The sequence below is a fragment of the Kogia breviceps genome, chromosome 14 (genome assembly GCF_026419965.1).
Source record: "Kogia breviceps isolate mKogBre1 chromosome 14, mKogBre1 haplotype 1, whole genome shotgun sequence".
In the NCBI taxonomy this organism is placed as follows: Eukaryota; Metazoa; Chordata; class Mammalia; order Artiodactyla; family Physeteridae; genus Kogia; species Kogia breviceps.
This window is the reverse complement of record NC_081323.1, coordinates 83,996,176-84,012,839: the sequence shown is the minus strand read 5'-3', so window position 1 is coordinate 84,012,839 and position 16,664 is coordinate 83,996,176. Positions and strand designations below refer to the sequence as shown.

The 16,664-nt window shown below is 56.4% G+C and overlaps 2 protein-coding genes across 4 annotated transcripts; both read left to right on the top strand.

The window, feature by feature from the left end:
- The first annotated feature begins 327 nt into the window (after positions 1–327).
- TRIP6 (thyroid hormone receptor interactor 6) lies at positions 328–4,290 on the top strand. The gene is made up of 9 exons (XM_059038701.2): positions 328–580; positions 870–997; positions 1,087–1,212; positions 1,507–1,893; positions 2,208–2,301; positions 2,420–2,589; positions 3,333–3,511; positions 3,785–3,905; positions 4,020–4,290. Exons 1-9 carry the CDS (start codon positions 472–474, stop codon positions 4,149–4,151), a joined length of 1,446 nt encoding a protein of 481 aa, XP_058894684.1. The 5' UTR covers positions 328–471; the 3' UTR covers positions 4,152–4,290.
- A 1,012-nt stretch (positions 4,291–5,302) lies between these two features.
- Positions 5,303–16,664, top strand: SRRT (serrate, RNA effector molecule). 3 transcript variants are annotated; one of them, XM_059038691.2, is made up of 20 exons: positions 5,303–5,509; positions 5,855–5,994; positions 8,767–8,895; positions 9,157–9,303; positions 9,558–9,746; positions 11,602–11,771; positions 11,903–12,087; positions 12,276–12,374; positions 12,456–12,573; positions 12,770–12,927; positions 13,267–13,328; positions 13,440–13,518; positions 13,813–14,001; positions 14,344–14,517; positions 14,627–14,780; positions 14,936–15,129; positions 15,323–15,479; positions 16,041–16,130; positions 16,243–16,369; positions 16,471–16,664. In XM_059038691.2, the coding sequence occupies exons 2-20, from the start codon at positions 5,873–5,875 to the stop codon at positions 16,544–16,546; spliced, it is 2,619 nt and encodes an 872-aa protein (XP_058894674.1). In that variant the 5' UTR covers positions 5,303–5,509; positions 5,855–5,872; the 3' UTR covers positions 16,547–16,664. The 3 variants fall into 3 exon arrangements, with proteins under 3 accessions (XP_058894674.1, XP_066867996.1, XP_066867997.1); XM_067011895.1 differs by having other exon boundaries at positions 16,029–16,130; XM_067011896.1 differs by having other exon boundaries at positions 5,303–5,583.

The following is a 16,664-nucleotide window of genomic DNA, read 5'->3' as shown; positions in this document are numbered from 1 at the left end:
GTTGGCCGGGCGTTTCTGGAGGGGGGCGGGTAGCTGGGACGGAAAGAGGGAGAAATCTGTATGGGGGATGGGGAAAGAGGGGCGCTGGAGCGTCCCAGCGGCGAGGGGGCCGCGTGCGGGACCCGACCCGGGGCTCCGGGCCTGGGGGAAGCGGGTGGAGACGGAGGCTGCCCGCAGCCCCCAGACTCAGGCTCCCGAGGAAAGCCCTCCCTGCTCGCAGGAGGGGGCCCGACTCGGGGAGGGACGGCAGTTTAGGGCCTAGGGGGCCACGTGACCCTCCCCCAGGAATGCGGTGACGTCACCGGGGGCGTGGCCGTCCCCAAAATTAGGGAGGAAGGGGAAAAAAAAAAGCCAGAAAAAGTTTCTTTCCTGGAGTCCCAAGCGAGGTGTGGGACTAAAGAAGGGATCAAAGTCAGAGGCCCGGGGCTCCGTGGGGCCCTGACCGCTGTCTGGAGTCCCCTTTTTCAGGCCATGTCCGGGCCCACCTGGCTCCCCCCGAAGCAGCCGGAGCCTGCCAGAGCCCCTCAGGGGAGAGGGCTCCCCCGAGGCGTCTCGGGGCCGCCGGCGGCCCACGGAGCAGGTAAGGCAGCCCAGTGCGGCCGAGGAGGCCACCGGGCCACCAGCGCTCACCTCTGTCCTGTGGCTCCTGCCTCCCGCTGAGCCCGCCACTGCCGCCCTTTCCCAAGCCCGGCTGGACCCCGCCGCCCCTGCCCCCTCGCGGCCCTCCCCGCCTCCTGGCCCATCCGCGGACCCCAGGTGCGGGGGTGGGGGCGTGGGGAGGGGAGAAAAGGGACCCAAGACGGCGGCGTCCACAAGTGTCACCCTCTCCTTCCCCAACCCCACCTTCGCTCTCTCTTCCCTCAACCCAGCACTCCAGCCCCACCCCAGGGTCAATTTTTGCCCCCTCCCATCTGAGCAGTGTTACCAGGCCCCTGGGGGACCGGAGGATCGGGGGCTGGCCTGGGTGGGGTGTCATGGAGCACCCCAGCGCTCGCAGGTGAGCACGGCGGTTGGGGGGTGGGGCGGCTTAGGGCAGGAGAGGAGACCGTGTGATTTGCTTTCTCCCTGCTTTTGCTCCGTCCCCAGGGGCTCCCCGCAGACAGGGGGGGCTTGCGCCCAGGAAGTCTGGATGCTGAGATAGATTCCCTGACCAGCATGCTGGCTGAGTTGGACGGGGGTCGAGGTCACGCCCCAAGGCGGCCTGACCGGCAGGTGACTCCCCTCTCCTGCCCCTGTCCCTTCCGGTCCTTGTCCCCTGCCCCTCCCCCCCACCCCCAGCCTGCTCCCTCCTCTGGATTCTCACCCGCCCTCCCCCTCTGTGTGAGTGATGCCCACACCAGCGTGGCCGAAGCTGGGTCACCAAGACTCACGAGGTTGTCAAACACTTGAGGGAGGCCCCTTGTCAAAACCAGTGCTTGCCTGGGTGCCACATGGGGTAGGGGGTTCTACAGATGCGTGTCCTAGAATGGGCCCAGCTCACTCCTTCTGGTCTGCGTTTCTCCCCAGGCTTACGAGCCCCCTCAGCCCCCTGCCTACCGCTCAGGCTCAGGCTCCCTGAAGCCGAATGGAGGGGGTGTTCCTCCCCCGCCGCTCCCAGCATCCCCCTATGGGGGCCCCACTCCAGCCTCCTATGCTACGGCCAGCACCCCCGCCGGCCCTGCCTTCCCTGTGCAAGTGAAGGTGGCACAACCAGTGAGGGGCTGTGGCCCCCCCAGGCGGGGGGCCTCTCAGGCCTCTGGGCCCCTCCCGGGGCCCCACTTTCCTCTCCCAGGCCGAGGTGAAGTCTGGGGGGCTGGCTATAGGAGCCACCGCGAGCCAGGGCCCGGGGGCAAAGAAGAGGCTGCTGGGGTCTCCAGCTCTGCAGGAGGAAGAGGAGGCGGGTACGGGTCCCAGGTGAGCCCCCAGGCACTGGGATTTGGGGTCCTCAAAGACAAATGGACGCTGAGCGGGTGGGGTGTGGGCAGGGTCTCACGTCCCGGTTGTCAGAGGTCTGGGGCACTGGAGCTCCGGACCCTCTGGGGGTAGGGACAGGTCAGGAAATAAAGGAGCAAGGGGTCTAGATCTGCACACTGGCTCCTGCAGGGGCACCCCTGGCCCCTGAGCTGGGGTGTTCTCCGATGAACTCTCTGGGTACAATTGCCCCGTCACCAGCAGTGACAGCATCAGGAGCTAGAGGTGGGGCCAAGCCCCTGATTCTCACCTCCCAGGTCCCCCTGAGCCAGCCTCCCGAGGAGGAGCTTGAGAGGCTGACCAAGAAGCTGGTGCACGACATGAACCACCCACCCAGCGGGGAGTACTTCGGTGGGTGAGCTGACCCCGGGGCGGGGTGGGAAAGGGGAGGTGGGGCTGGAGAGTCAGAAGGCCCGTGGATCCAGCTTCCCGGCCTGTGCAGATTGACCCTGTCCCTCCCGGTCCCCAGGCCGGTGCGGTGGCTGCGGAGAAGATGTGGTGGGGGATGGGGCCGGGGTCGTGGCCCTGGACCGCGTCTTTCACGTTGGCTGCTTTGTGTGTTCTACATGCCGGGCCCAGCTTCGGGGCCAGCATTTCTACGCTGTGGAGAGGAGGGCATATTGTGAGAGCTGCTACGTGGTGAGTGGTTGGGGCTGGGGGGCAGTTTCCAGTCCAAGATGGGAACTCGATATCCGAGCCCCAGAGAGGAATAGGGCTTGAAGCAGGGGGACTAAAACTGATATACAAGAGGAGATGAATGAAGGCAGTAGTGATACACTGGCTGCTGGAGAGGAAGGACGATATTTCCTCATACGTGTGAGCCATTTATTTTATTTTATTTTAAATTAAACATTCCTTTGGCTGCGTCGGGTCTTAGTTGTGGCACATGGGCTCTTTGTGTGGCGCACAGGTTTTCTCTCCTCCAGTTGTGGCTCTCGGGCTCCAGGGCGTGTGGGCTCTGTAGTTTGCGGCACGCAGGCTCTTTAGTTGAGGTGCGTGAGCTCAGTAGTTGTGGCGCATGGGCTTAGTTGCCCCAAGGCATGTGGGATCTTAGTTCCCCGACCAGGGATCGAACCCGCGTCCCCGGTATTGGAAGGCAGATTCTTAACCACTGGACCACCAGGGAAGTCCCGAGGCTTTTATTGTAGATTTAAGGGAATGTGAGGCAGCTATTACTACCGAAGGAAACTGAAGCTCAGAGAGGTTACAAAGTTTGTCCAGGAAGCTGCAGTGCTAGGGCTTGCACTCAGATCTGTTCAAGGCCACCTTTCACTGAATCACATGCAGGGGGCTACAGAAACAGACGGGCAGCTGGCAGGATGCCTGGAAGGGCCGCCGTGGGTCTCCCCAGCCCCCGACCTTCCTGCCCTCCTTCCCAACAGGCCACCCTGGAGAAGTGCTCCACATGCTCCCAGCCCATCCTGGACCGGATTCTGCGGGCTATGGGGAAGGCCTACCACCCTGGCTGCTTCACCTGTGTCGTGTGCCACCGCGGCCTCGACGGCATCCCTTTCACTGTGGATGCCACCAGCCAGATCCACTGCATTGAGGACTTCCATAGGTCAGCGGGGTCGCCACCTTTTGTCTCAGGCTGTCTGGCCTGGCCTTTCCCATCTTCCTCATCTCTCCTTCATATCCCGGTACCAGCCCCTCCTGTTTCACACCCCTGGCCGTGCCTCCTTCTCATTAAAATCACTCTCTTTCCCTAAGATCCAAGATCCTACCTACCTCTGGCCTCTCCCGTTCCCTCCTGCATCCCACCTTCTCTGGGCTCTGTTGTTAGTTCCCTCTAACCCTGGGGCTTGACAGCCTCCTTGGGTCCCTTCCACCCCAGGAAGTTTGCCCCAAGATGCTCAGTGTGTGGTGGGGCCATCATGCCTGAGCCAGGTCAGGAGGAGACCGTGCGAATCGTAGCTCTGGATCGCAGTTTTCACATTGGCTGTTACAAGTGTGAGGTAGGAGGGCTGGGCAAGGGAAAAAGGGGTATTGGCGTCTGGGGTGCTGAGCACGAGGGAGAAGGAACTCAGGGGTCCGGGCCTGATGGAAAGCTGTTGCTTCTTTCTGAACAGGAGTGTGGGCTGCTGCTCTCGTCTGAGGGTGAGTGTCAGGGCTGCTACCCGCTGGATGGGCACATCTTGTGCAAGGCTTGCAGTGCCTGGCGCATCCAGGAGCTCTCAGCCACCGTCACCACCGACTGCTGAGTCTCCCCAGGAGCACCTGCTGTGTTCTCCCTTCCCATCATCCACCCTCCCCGACATCTACCTTTATAACTTTGTCACCAAATGCTGTCTCCTCTTCCTCCAATCATGAAATAATAATCCCTCGAGAGTTTGTAAAACACTTTGAAGTCTGTTGTCTCATCTGATTCTCACAGCAGAACAACACAAGCACGGTTGTTGTGACTGCCTGCGTTTTTGGCTAAGAAATGACTTCCTGGGACTTCCCTGGTGGTCCAGTGGTTAGGACTCAGCTTCCACTTCAGGGGCACAGGTGTGATCCCTGGTTGGGGAACTAAGATCCCTCATGCTGAGCAGCACGGCCAAAAAAAAAAAGTGACTTCTTCAGGTTACACCACTCCCAAATGGCAGAACCAAGTTCAGAAGGGTCTTCTTAGTCTTGGGCCAGTTTTTTTTGCAACTCCACTGTACACTCTTTTTAATGTTTCTGTAAAGACACCCCTCCTCTCAGCGCTGGGAGCAAGGCTGCAGCATGTGCAAGGGAGGCAGCATTTACTATTCTAAACAAGTCTTCACACTCAACTCACTGAACAAGGTGGGGGGCGGTGCATTTAATCTGGGGCAACCCAGATCTTGCTTGGTGGTCAGGCCCTAAACCTATAACCGATCTCATCAAAGTACTGGTTGGGGTTTGCCACTTTTGCTTACAGATGGGGTGCCTTTCTGGAAGTAGAGCAGGAACAATGGATTTTGCAGGTAGCACGTGCTGAGGCACCAACAAAGGCTGGTTCTCTGATGGGACCACAAAATGGTAGAAAATGCTTTAAAATGGTTGCCGTATCCGCTAAACGCCCTCACTCCCCAAACCCGTGCCCTGTGCAAGGAGAGGGGGGAACCACCCCCGATGAGGTCCGGAGGCTCCGTGATCAAAGTTGGGGAGAAGGCGGCTGGACGCGAACTGTTTCAGAGCCCGGGCACATCCGGGAAAGCGCGACCTTCGACCTCGGCGGGAGGAAACTTCCCCTCACGCCCAGAGGGTTCCATCGCCCTCCCGAGGCTACGCTTGGTCCCGCTCTGCTCCCGTAGTTCCTCTCGCCCGCAGTTCTCGTCCTGGAAAGCGCGCGAGACTTCCGGGTCCCCTCCCCTTCCCATCAGCCCCCGGTGCTCCCCGCCTTTGCCTCTTTGAGTTGGTTCCAGATCAGGCACCGTGGGTTGTAGTTTGTGAGCCGAGGCGCCGTTCTGCGGGTGACGCAGGCGCAGCTCGGGCGGCGCGCGCCGACCGCCCATCCTCTGCTGTCCCACTTTCTTCGCGTCTACTCGGCCCCGTCGCTGGGAGCCCCGCGTCTCCCTCTCACACTAGCAGTCCCCGTCGCGCGCCCGAGGCAAGGGGCGGGCCCAGGTCACCGGGAGAATCTGCTGGCCTGAGCGCGAGACGAACGGCCGCCAACGCTCCCTGGTGGGGGAGGGGAGGGGCCTGGAGAGCCGGGCTGGGGCCGGCAGCTGGGACTGGGGCCTGCGGGTGGGCGGGGAGGTGGGCGTGGAGGCCCCTGGGGGCGAGTGGAGAGTCGGATCCCTACAGCTGCCGGGGCCGAGGGCTTAGGATGGCGGGGACAGCGGAAGGTTGGCCTTTGCGGAGGGAGGCGGGCGTGCTGCTCCAAGGGGGGGCGGGAATCCTTTGCTCCTGTCGTCATTGTTCAACACCCCGATTATCCCTGTCCGGGCTCCAGGCCCCTTCTTTCCGAGCCATGGGTGACAGTGATGATGAGTATGATCGAAGGCGCCGGGACAAGTTTAGACGAGAGCGCAGCGACTATGACCGTTCCCGGGAAAGAGATGAAAGACGTCGAGGAGATGATTGGAATGATCGGTAAGACACTGCTTTTTAAAATTTCGTCCCCCGTCTTATTCTCTTGCATTCAAGTCTCGTTGCATTTCCCTTAAGGTTTTATTAGAGCGAACCATATGAAATCGCTCATACTTGACCGTTTCATGTGGTTCAGCCTATTTGCTCTTGGCCAAGGAGCTAGCTGTGGCTTGGCTTTTGAAATGTCCAGCAGAGTTTAAGTATGAAAAGTCAGTGTTTGTGTGTGTGTCTTATTGTTTGTAAGTTATACCCCAAAAATGTTGATTCAAAAAAGTAATATTACAGAATTGACTTGACTGCAGCTGTTGTCAGACAAGTTCCCTAGCAGCATATGTGCCTAAAAACTGAAAGAGTTCTTTGAATAGTGATGGTTGGGTTAATTGATTAGGTTTGACTCAGCTAGTGATTAGCTTTTTGGGATGTGCTTGAGTTAATTATAGTTGAGGTGTTTCTGTTAAGAAACAGTTGATAGGGGCTTCCCTGGTGGCGCAGTGGTTGGGAATCCGCCTGCCAGTGCAGGGGACATGGGTTCAAGCCCCGGTCCAGGAAGATCCCACGTGCCGAGCTTCAGTAGTTGTGGCTCACGGGCTCAGTAGTTACGGCTCGCGGGCTCTAGAGCGCAGGCTCAGTAGTTGTGGAGCATGGGCTTAGTTGCTCCGCAGCATGTGGGATCTTACCGGACCAGGGCTCAAACCCGTGTCACCTGCATTGGCAGGTGGATTCTTAACCACTGTGTCACCAGGGAAGCCCCTAAGCTTACAACTATTTTTTATTTTCTTTTTAATTTTTATTATTTTTTAAAAATTCTTTTCATTATGGTGTATCACAGAATACTGAATATAGTTCCCGGTGCTATACAGTAGGACCTTGTTGTTTATCCATTCTATAGATAATAGTTTGCATTTGCTAAGTCAGACTCCCACCCCATTCCTCCCCACCCCCCGGCAACCACAAGTCTCTTCTCTATGAGTCTGTTTCTGTTTCATAACAGTTCATTTGTGTCATAGTTTAGATTCCATGTATAAGTGATATCATATGGTATTTGTCTTTCTCTTTCTGACTTACTTGACTTAGTATGATAATCTGTAGGTCCATCCATGTTGTTACAAATGGTATTATCTCATTCTTTTTTATGGCTAAGTGGTATCCCATTGCATATATTTACCACATCTTGTTTATTCATTCGTCGGTGGACATTTAAGTGATTTCCATGTCTCGGCTACTGTGAATAGTGCTGCTATGAACATAGGAGTGCATGTATCTTTTTGAATTATAGTTTTGTCCAGATACATGCCCAGGAGTAGTGGGATTGCTGCATCATATGGCAACTATTTTTAGTTTTTTGAGGACTCTCCATACTGTTTTCCAGAGTGGCTGCGCCAACTTACCTTCCCACCAACAGTGTAGGAGGGTCCCCTTTTCTCCACATCCTCTCCAGCATTTGTTATTAGCTTACACCTATTTTTATAGTAATATTAAGATAGATAGTATTGTTGTTTTCACTGTATTGACATTTGGTACTATAGCAGTGATGAGTAAAACTGCTGGTGCCTTAGCGCAAATCAAGGCAGTGACACCAAACAGTTAAAAAAGTTTCACTTCATGTCATTGATGAAGCAATAAGAATTTTAAACTTTATTAAATTGGATTCTTGACTATATGTTTTTTTTTAAAAAAAATAATTAATTTATTTTTGGCTGCATTGGGTCTTTGCTGCTGCGTGTGGGCTTTCTCTAGTTGTGGAGAGCGGGGGCTACTCTTCGTTGCGGTGCACATGTTTCTAATTGTGGTGGCTTCTTTCGTTGTGGAGCACGGGCTCAAGGCACGCAGGCTTCAGTAGTTGTGGTGTGTGGGCTCAGTAGTTGTGGCTCGAGGGCTCTAGAACACAGGCTCAGTAGTTGTGGCGCACGGGCTTAGTTGCTCTGTGGCATGTGGGATCTTCCTGGACCAGGGCTCGAACCCCTGTCCCTGCATTGGCAGGTGGATTCTTAACCACTGCACCACCAGGGAAGCCCGGAACCAAGGTTTTTAATAATATTTTGTACTGGCATTTAAGCAAGGGCATGGCATGATTGGATTTGTGTTTGAGAAAGATCACTTTGACCTTGGAGTGGAGGAAGGGGAGAGACCAGAGGTAGGGAAGACAAACCAAGGCTGTACTTAAAGGAGAAATGGCCAGGATCAGGGCACATGGACTAGGGCAGAGTTTGTGGAGATGGCACGGAAAAGGACAGCTTTCATAGGATTTGAGGCAGAGGATTAACAAGCCAGTAACGAATTAGTGGCGAGGGTGACACTTGATAACTGGATACCTGGTGATAAAGTTGGTGCAGCTGAGGGTGGGAAGCTGGAGGGGGAGCAAGTTTGGGCCCCCACAGTGATAGAAATAATAGGCTCGATTCTGACATGTTGATTTTGAGGTGACAGTGGCCGTCTAGGAGGGGGGAGCAAGTTTGGGCCCCCACAGTGATAGAAATAATAGGCTCGATTCTGACATGTTGATTTTGAGGTGACAGTGGCCGTCTAGGAGGGGTTGTTGATGTTGGTCTGAAGCTCAGGAAAAAGGCCAGGCTGGAGGAGTTGGCAGGCCATCAGTTTGTGGGTAATGGCTGAAGTGATGGAAGTAGACAAGAGTTATTTTCCTCTTAGAGGGAAGTTTTATAATTTCAGGCTTTTAGTCTCATGTCTCAAATACGATGGGAAGGGCCTGTCCAAGAGTGTGATCTTGGGGTATCCAACTGTGTCGTATTTACTGCTACTTGTTCTTATCTGCAGAGAGTGGGACCGTGCCCGGGAGCGCCGCAGTCGGGGTGAATATCGTGACTATGACAGGAATCGGCGAGAGCGCTTCTCTCCTCCCCGACACGAGCTCAGCCCGCCGCAGAAGCGCATGAGGCGAGACTGGTGAGATGGCCACCGTTTCTCTGTCTTCTCTCCTCAGCCTCAGTTCTACCTGGGCCTCAGCTGTCTTCCCTCACTTCTGCTGAGAACGTTCTTGGTCATTTCCTTTTCTCAAAGTTCCCATAAACCCATCTTTTTTGGTTCCTCTAAACCCTTGGGTGAGAGACCACATTGCAGGTGCGCCCCTCCCTCTGCCCCATCTGCCTTTGCTCTCAGGAGACATGATGGCCTTCTCTGTCTGACTTTTGTGTCCCCCACCCTCAGGGATGAGCACAGCTCTGACCCATACCACAGTGGCTATGAGATGCCCTATGCTGGGGGGGGTGGGGGCCCAGCTTACGGCCCCCCTCAGCCCTGGGGCCATCCAGACGTCCACATCATGCAGCATCATGTTCTGCCTATCCAGGCCAGGTAAAGACCTGCGGTTCTGGGGTTCTCGGGAGAAGGGAGTCGGTAGGCCTGGGGGACGGATTGGGGCTGCTGAGGACCACGGCTGGAGCCAGGAGAAGTGGCTCAGGCACACTGAGCCCGTGGGGGGCGGCCGCAGCTGGCGCCTGGGGCCATGTCCCTGGTGGGCGAAGGAAGGGGGCAGCCGGCTACCTCGGCCCGCCATCCCCCCCACTCTTCCCCCACAACCAAGACTTCCTGACCGGGCCCCCCCTCAGGCTGGGCAGCATAGCAGAGATCGACTTGGGTGTGCCGCCGCCGGTGATGAAGAGCTTCAAGGAGTTTCTGCTGTCTTTGGATGACTCTGTGGACGAGACAGAGGCCGTTAAGCGCTATAACGACTACAAGCTGGATTTCCGGAGGCAGCAGATGCAGGATTTCTTCCTGGCGCACAAGGATGAGGAGTGGTGAGCGCCCCTCCTCTCCTGCTGTCTCCTCCCTGGCATGTCTCCCCTGGCCCCGCCGCTGGCGCCTGCGGCCCTGTCCTCTTCCCAGTCTCCCCAGCCCAGAACTTCCTGGGGGTGGGGGGTGGGAGGCGTCACAGCACTGGCTGATGGGCTCTCCTCCTCCCCTCCACGCCCGCCACGGCCCCCACCCCACCTCCCTTCCCCACTGTCCTCAGTGAGTGAGACGCCTCCGGGCGGCTGGCCAGAGCCACCTGTTCCCTTGGGGCAGCAGACAGGCTGCTTCCCACTCGCTGATACTGGGCCATTGTCATCCCTGATCGCCGGGACCCGGTGTGGCTATGGCATCCTCCCAAAAGCAACGAGTGAATCCAGACAAGAAAAGCAAAGATCTCAGTGTCGTTTGACAGAAAGAGAATTTTAGTTTTTTTCCTTTTGTGGATGTTTTAATTTTAATCAACCATCTTTTCCCCCCTTCCTGCTCCTCCTCCTCCTCATCCTCTTTCTGCTCCTCCTCCCTGAAAAGAGCCAGAACTGGGAACCACACCCGCTCATCGACGGAGCTCGGAGCAAACCCACCTCCACCCCCACCATACCCAGCCCATACATGAGCCCCTGGGCTGACGGCGCTGCCCCGGCCAGGCAGACAGGCAGGGCACCGCTGTGCACAATGCAGCGGCTTAGCTGAATGTGATTGCTCAGGCAGCTAGCCAGTCAGGGCCGCCACCGCGGACTCCCGCGGGGCTGGGGCATCCGGGCCGGGCGCCCCAGCCAGGAGCCAGCCGGTGGCCCACCAGCCAGCATGGGCCCTGGGCGCGGCTAGTTAAATCTTGAGCTCTGTTTGACCAAGCGGCCAAGGTAAAGATCCTGGAGGTGACGCCTGCGGCTTTCCTTTCCTCTTACGCTCAACTTGTGGTTCTGTTCTGTCACTGTCTCCTCTTTCTTCTTAATCTGTGTCTTTGTCTCACTCTCTCATGAACCTTTCATTCTTTCTCCGTCCTTGTTCTTGCTCTCGCCTAACGCTCCTTTCTACTGTTTGTTTTTTTTTTTTCCTCCCCCTAGTCTGTTTGGTCTTTAGTTTTCCTTTTTGTTTTTGATTTCTGGGACTTTCTCTCACTTTCCCCTTTCTTTTTTGCATATCCTAATTTCTTCTGTCTCCCCCCCGCCCACTCCTGCCCCCCTGCCCAGGGTCCTAATTTAAGTGTTTCCTTTTTCATGATCTACCCTACACACCCACCCTGTCCTCTCTCGACCCCCGTGGGCAGTACCTGAGGTTATAAGGGCACTTCAGTCTCTCCCTTTGGTCTTGCCCTGTCCCTTCACCATCTGCTTCTCTTCCCAAGGGGGGAGAAAGGTATCCTGCCTTTTTTGGCTTTTCCTCTCTGGTGATTTCAGGTTTCCCTGTCTTCCACCAAGGGATGGAGGGAGCTGGTGGGAGCAGTCCTTTTAATGACTCTAGTTTGGGGTTGGCAAGGAGAGGGAGGTTCTTTGGGGCCTACTATTTCCTCAGCGTTCCTCTGGGAAGCTTTGGTAAACTACACTTTTTAAAATTTGTGTTTCCCAGATACTCAGGGCGGGCAGTCTGCCGCCAACCCTGGCTCCCTGTAGTCATGCTCTTTCCAGATCCAGAGCTCTTAGTTCCTGGCTCTTCCCTAGATCTTCTCAGAGCATAACCTCTGGTTCCTTTTGGGGGGTTGGGTGGTTCTAGTGCACCCCTCTCCCCTCATCTCTGCTTTTATGATCTTTTGTGGGTGTGAGAGGATGGGGGCTCTCCCCTGATTTTCCCGGGCCCCTCCCCATGTCCTGGCTCTGGCCTCCAGTGACTGTTTGGCCTCTTCCTTCCCCACTTCCTTCCCAGGTTTCGGTCTAAGTACCACCCAGATGAGGTGGGGAAGCGTCGGCAGGAGGCCCGGGGGGCCCTGCAAAACCGACTGAGGGTGTTCCTGTCCCTCATGGAGAGCGGCTGGTTTGATACTCTTCTGCTGGACATAGACAAGGCCGATGCCATCGTCAAGATGCTGGATGCAGGTGCGTGGATTGGGAGGGGTGGGACCGTCTGGTGACCGAGGTCTTGGTTGAAAATGGAAATGGATGGACAGAAAGCCAGAGGCTGAAGGCCAGGGCCCTTGGATGGTGACCTCTGCTCCCTTTGTTGGTAGCTGTGATTAAGATGGAAGGAGGTACAGAGAATGATCTACGCATCCTGGAGCAGGAGGAGGAGGAGGAACAGGCAGGAAAGCCTGGGGAGCCCAGCAAGAAAGAGGAAGGCCGGGTTGGACCAGGCCTGGGGGATGGAGAACGCAAGGCCAATGAGAAGGATGACAAGAAAGAAGATGGCAAACAGGTCTGAGTGCTGGGGCTGCTGGGTGCTGCCTGTGCGGCCTGGGGAGGAGAACGGAGCTGCTTGGGGGCTTGTGTCTCGGGTGGGGGCAGGCGAACTTGTGGGCTCAGCTGTGGAGGGTGGGCAGGGCCCTCTGACAAAGGCTGAAGGCGGGGAGACCAGCATCCCTGGTGATTGGTCTCTACCTGTAGGCTGAAAACGACAGTTCTAGTGATGACAAAACTAAGAAATCCGAGGGTGATGGGGACAAGGAAGAGAAGAAAGAAGACTCTGAGAAAGAAGCCAAAAAGGTAGGCTCTCCCTTGCACAGGCTCAGTGTCGGGGCTGGGTCCTGGTGCCTGACTCATCTCCCCTCGCTGCGGCTCTCACAGAGCAGCAAGAAGCGGAATAGGAAGCACAGTGGCGATGACAGCTTTGACGAAGGCAGTGTGTCCGAGTCGGAGTCGGAGTCGGAGAGTGGCCAGGCCGAGGAGGAGAAGGACGAGGCTGGTAGGTTTTATTTTCTTTGCTTCTAGTCCAGCCTCTTCATATTGAACGGGGTGGCAGGGGGAGGGGAGAGGTTGGTGAAATTGATGGGAGGGTGGCCTTTTGGGAGGGACGGGTGCGGGGAGGTTTGACAGCTCCTCTATCCTCCCTTCCTCGAGCGACAATAAATTTTCACCAACTCCCACCACCTCCTGCATAGAGGAAGCACTCAAGGAAAAGGAGAAGCCCAAGGAGGAGGAGAGGGAGAAGCCGAAGGACGCTCCCGGGCTGGAATGTAAACCCCGACCGCTGCATAAGACTTGCTCTCTCTTCATGCGCAACATTGCACCCAACATCTCCCGGGCTGAGATCATTTCTGTGAGTGGGAAGAACGGCACTGGGGGCAGGGATGGCGCCCAGGCTCCATTCCTTCGGGTGGGGGCGACAGCGAGAAGATAACCTGGCGCCGCCTCTGACCTACATCTCTGTTTCTGTGATGGGGAGGCCCCCTTCCCGGGGGCCCGCGCCCTTCAAAGAGGCTGGCCCTGGGTGCGTGCTTTGCGTTCAAGGGCTGTTATTCTTAAGCCCTTAATTGCTTCTTCCTAGTCCAAGGAAAGAGGAAAAGGCAGTTCCCCGGGGTTCTGAGGACATGGGGATCGGAGGAAGAAGTGAATCCTTGAATCACAAAGCGGGGCTTCTGTTTCTCTGCTTTTCCAGCTTTGTAAAAGATATCCCGGCTTTATGCGTGTGGCATTATCGGAGCCCCAGCCCGAGAGGAGGTAAGGAATGGAGGGAGGTGTGACCCTGGATACCTTGGGGAAAAGGTGCCGGGAAGGTTGGTGGCCAACATCACCTCCATCCCAGGATTATGCTGACATTTTCTTGTTTAGGTTTTTCCGTCGTGGCTGGGTGACCTTTGACCGCAGCGTTAACATTAAAGAGATCTGTTGGAACCTGCAGAATATCCGAGTGAGTCCTGGGAGTGGGACTGTTGAGGAAGAGAGGGCGGGGCTCCCCGTGCTCCCCTCAGTGTCCGATTCCTGTGTTCAGTGATGGCTTCATCCAGCTGCCCCTTATTTCTTCCATTGAGTCTGCTCACGTGAATTGGATGCCGTTGTCTCTGGGTTTGGCTCGGAGACTGTTCCCGTGAACAAGAGGCCCCTGGTCCCTGTCCTTAGGGGGCGCTGATCGCTGGCACGCTCGGTCGGGCCAGTCTTTGAGAGGCTCTCGGGCAAGTGTCGGCGAGCCGCCTTTTCCCTCCAGCTCCGGGAGTGTGAGCTGAGCCCCGGTGTGAACAGAGACCTGACCCGTCGCGTCCGCAACATCAACGGCATCACCCAGCACAAGCAGATAGTGCGCAACGACATCAAGCTGGCGGCCAAGCTGATCCATACACTGGACGACAGGACCCAGCTCTGGGCCTCTGAGCCTGGGACGCCTCCCCTGCCAACGGTTAGTGACTCCTCGTGGAACTTGTTAAAAAGCCGCTGGTTCCCCCTCATCTGCTGTGGGCACCTCTGGCCTTACCTGATCTGTAGCATTGAGCCACTTGTACCCACCCCCGTGTTTGCCCCTCTCCTCCTGGGCAGCTTCCAGCAAAACAGATTGGTATTAGTGATTATTTATCGGCTAGGGCAGAACACGTGCAGAAATTAAGACCGACAGTGAGGCAGATGTGACAGCCCGGCGGAGCCCTGAACTCCCTTGTGCCCCCCTTGCCTTTTCAAATGAGGAGGTTCCTAGGCGACCTGAGGAGTTGTGTCCGCTCCCCCGCTCCCCCTCTCCCCCTGCCAGAGCCTGCCCTCGCAGAACCCCATCTTGAAGAATATCACTGACTACCTGATTGAGGAAGTGAGTGCTGAGGAGGAGGAGCTGCTGGGGAGCAGTGGGGGCGCCCCTCCTGAGGAGCCTCCTAAGGAGGGGAACCCAGCAGAGATCAACGTGGAGCGGGACGAGAAGCTGATCAAGGTGCCGGTGGGCGCAGAGTGTGTGGGGCGTGGGAGGGCGTGCGGGAGCCTGGCTCGGGGCGGTCAAGGGGCAAGTGTATGGGGAACTCTCAGCTTCTCATTTCTCTTAGGTTTTGGACAAACTCCTCCTTTATTTGCGCATCGTGCATTCCCTGGATTATTATAACACGTGCGAGTACCCCAACGAGGATGAGATGCCCAACCGCTGTGGCATCATCCACGTTCGGGGGCCCATGCCGCCCAACCGCATCAGCCACGGAGAAGGTGAGCTCCCAGCTTTCCCACTCCTGGTTTCCCTCTCTCCCAGCTGCCTCTGGCCTTAGCTCTGCTCTGGTAGCAGTGCTCTGCCACCCCCTCCTCTAATCCCCACCGCTGGGCTCCCTTCTCCAACCTGCTCTCCGTCTGTTCCAAAACCACAGTGCTAGAATGGCAGAAGACGTTTGAGGAGAAGCTGACTCCGCTGCTGAGTGTGCGGGAATCTCTTTCAGAGGAAGAGGCCCAGAAGATGGGTCGCAAAGACCCTGAGCAGGAAGTGGAGAAGTTTGTGACCTCCAACACCCAGGAACTGGGCAAGGATAAGTGGCTGTGCCCTCTCAGTGGCAAGAAATTCAAGGTCTGGGATGTTAGACATTTGCGTGTTAGGACTGTGGGAGGAGAGGGTTCAGCCAGGAAGCCTCCTCAGAGCCTGGGGAGGAACTGCTCATTGGGACGAGACGGGGGGGAGGTGGAGCGTCCTTGCAGGTTGGGTCTGGGGAGCTAGGGAACCGTCCTTGCTGACTCAGTTCTCACCACCTCTGTTCACCCAGGGCCCTGAGTTTGTACGCAAACATATCTTCAACAAGCATGCAGAGAAAATTGAGGAAGTGAAGAAGGAGGTAGCATTTTTTAACAACTTTCTCACTGATGCCAAGCGACCAGCTCTGCCTGAGATCAAGCCAGCTCAGCCACCTGGCCCTGCCCAGAGTAAGATACGATCCATGAGGGTCTGCCCCATTCCCTCGCCCTTGACTGTTCAAAGACTTCTGGTTTATTTATTTATTTATTTTTGGCTGCGTTGGGTCTTCGTTGCTGCGCGTGGGCTTTCTCTAGTTGTGGTGAGCTGGGGCTACCCTTTGTTGCGGTGCGTGGGCTTCTCATTCATTGCGGTGGCTCCTTTTGTTGTGGAGCATGGGCTCTACGCACACGGGCTTCAGTAGTTGTGGCACGTGGGCTCAGTAGTTCTGGCTTGCGAGCTCTATAGAGTGCAGGCTCGGTAGTTGTGGCACACGGGCTTAGTTGCTCCCCGGCATGTGGGATCTTACAGGACCAGGGCTCGAACCCGTGTCCCCTGCATTGGCAGGCGGATTCTTAACCACTGCGCCACCAGGGAAGCCCCTCCTGTTTCCCTTTAACTTGTCGTATCCTAAGAAGTTTCTGCCCCACTCTCAGACCATATTACTAAAAAGCCAGCTGTCCATCTCCTGCCCCCCCACTCCCCCCCCCCCGCAGTAATTCACGTCCCTGTCCGTATTGTACTCCCCCCAGGTCTGACCCCGGGACTCCCCTACCCACACCAGACTCCCCAGGGCCTGATGCCCTATGGTCAGCCCCGGCCCCCCATCTTGGGCTATGGAGGTAAGTGTAAGAGGGAGTTGAAAGGACCTGGACTGGGGCTGGGAGAAAGAAAACTTAGCTAGGATGTAGTTGAGGTTACAGTTTTTCAACTCAGCACCGATCTTTTTCATAGCTGGTGCTGTTCGCCCTGCAGTCCCCACAGGAGGGCCTCCATACCCCCACGCTCCCTATGGTGCTGGCCGAGGGAACTATGATGCCTTCCGAGGCCAGGGAGGTTATCCTGGGAAACCCCGAAACAGGTGAGACTGAGCTAAGATGTCTAAGTTTTCTTGGCCCTCTTCAAACTCCCTTTCAGGGACCCTCAAATCTCACCCCATCTTACCTCTTTCTTATTTCACAGGATGGTCCGTGGAGACCCACGGGCCATTGTGGAATACCGTGACCTGGATGCTCCAGATGATGTGGATTTCTTTTGAGTCATATCCGTTTCCTCACTCCGGGTATCATCTATACTTGTGACTGCCTTGTCCCATCCAGCTCTGAGAAGTTTTTGTACGTTCAGCCCTACTGCCAATAAAAGCACTTGCGTGGTGA

Coding starts and splice junctions, on each gene's coding strand:
- TRIP6 (XM_059038701.2), top strand. CDS start 472: ATGTCCGGGCCCACCTGGCTCCCCCCGAAGCAGCCGGAGCCTGCCAGA. Junction 1,894..2,207: donor GAGGCGGGTACGGGTCCCAG/GTGAGCCCCCAG, acceptor CTCACCTCCCAG/GTCCCCCTGAGCCAGCCTCC. Junction 3,512..3,784: donor TGCATTGAGGACTTCCATAG/GTCAGCGGGGTC, acceptor CTTCCACCCCAG/GAAGTTTGCCCCAAGATGCT.
- SRRT (XM_067011895.1), top strand. CDS start 5,873: ATGGGTGACAGTGATGATGAGTATGATCGAAGGCGCCGGGACAAGTTT. Junction 13,519..13,812: donor GGAACCTGCAGAATATCCGA/GTGAGTCCTGGG, acceptor TTTTCCCTCCAG/CTCCGGGAGTGTGAGCTGAG. Junction 14,518..14,626: donor GGGACGAGAAGCTGATCAAG/GTGCCGGTGGGC, acceptor CATTTCTCTTAG/GTTTTGGACAAACTCCTCCT.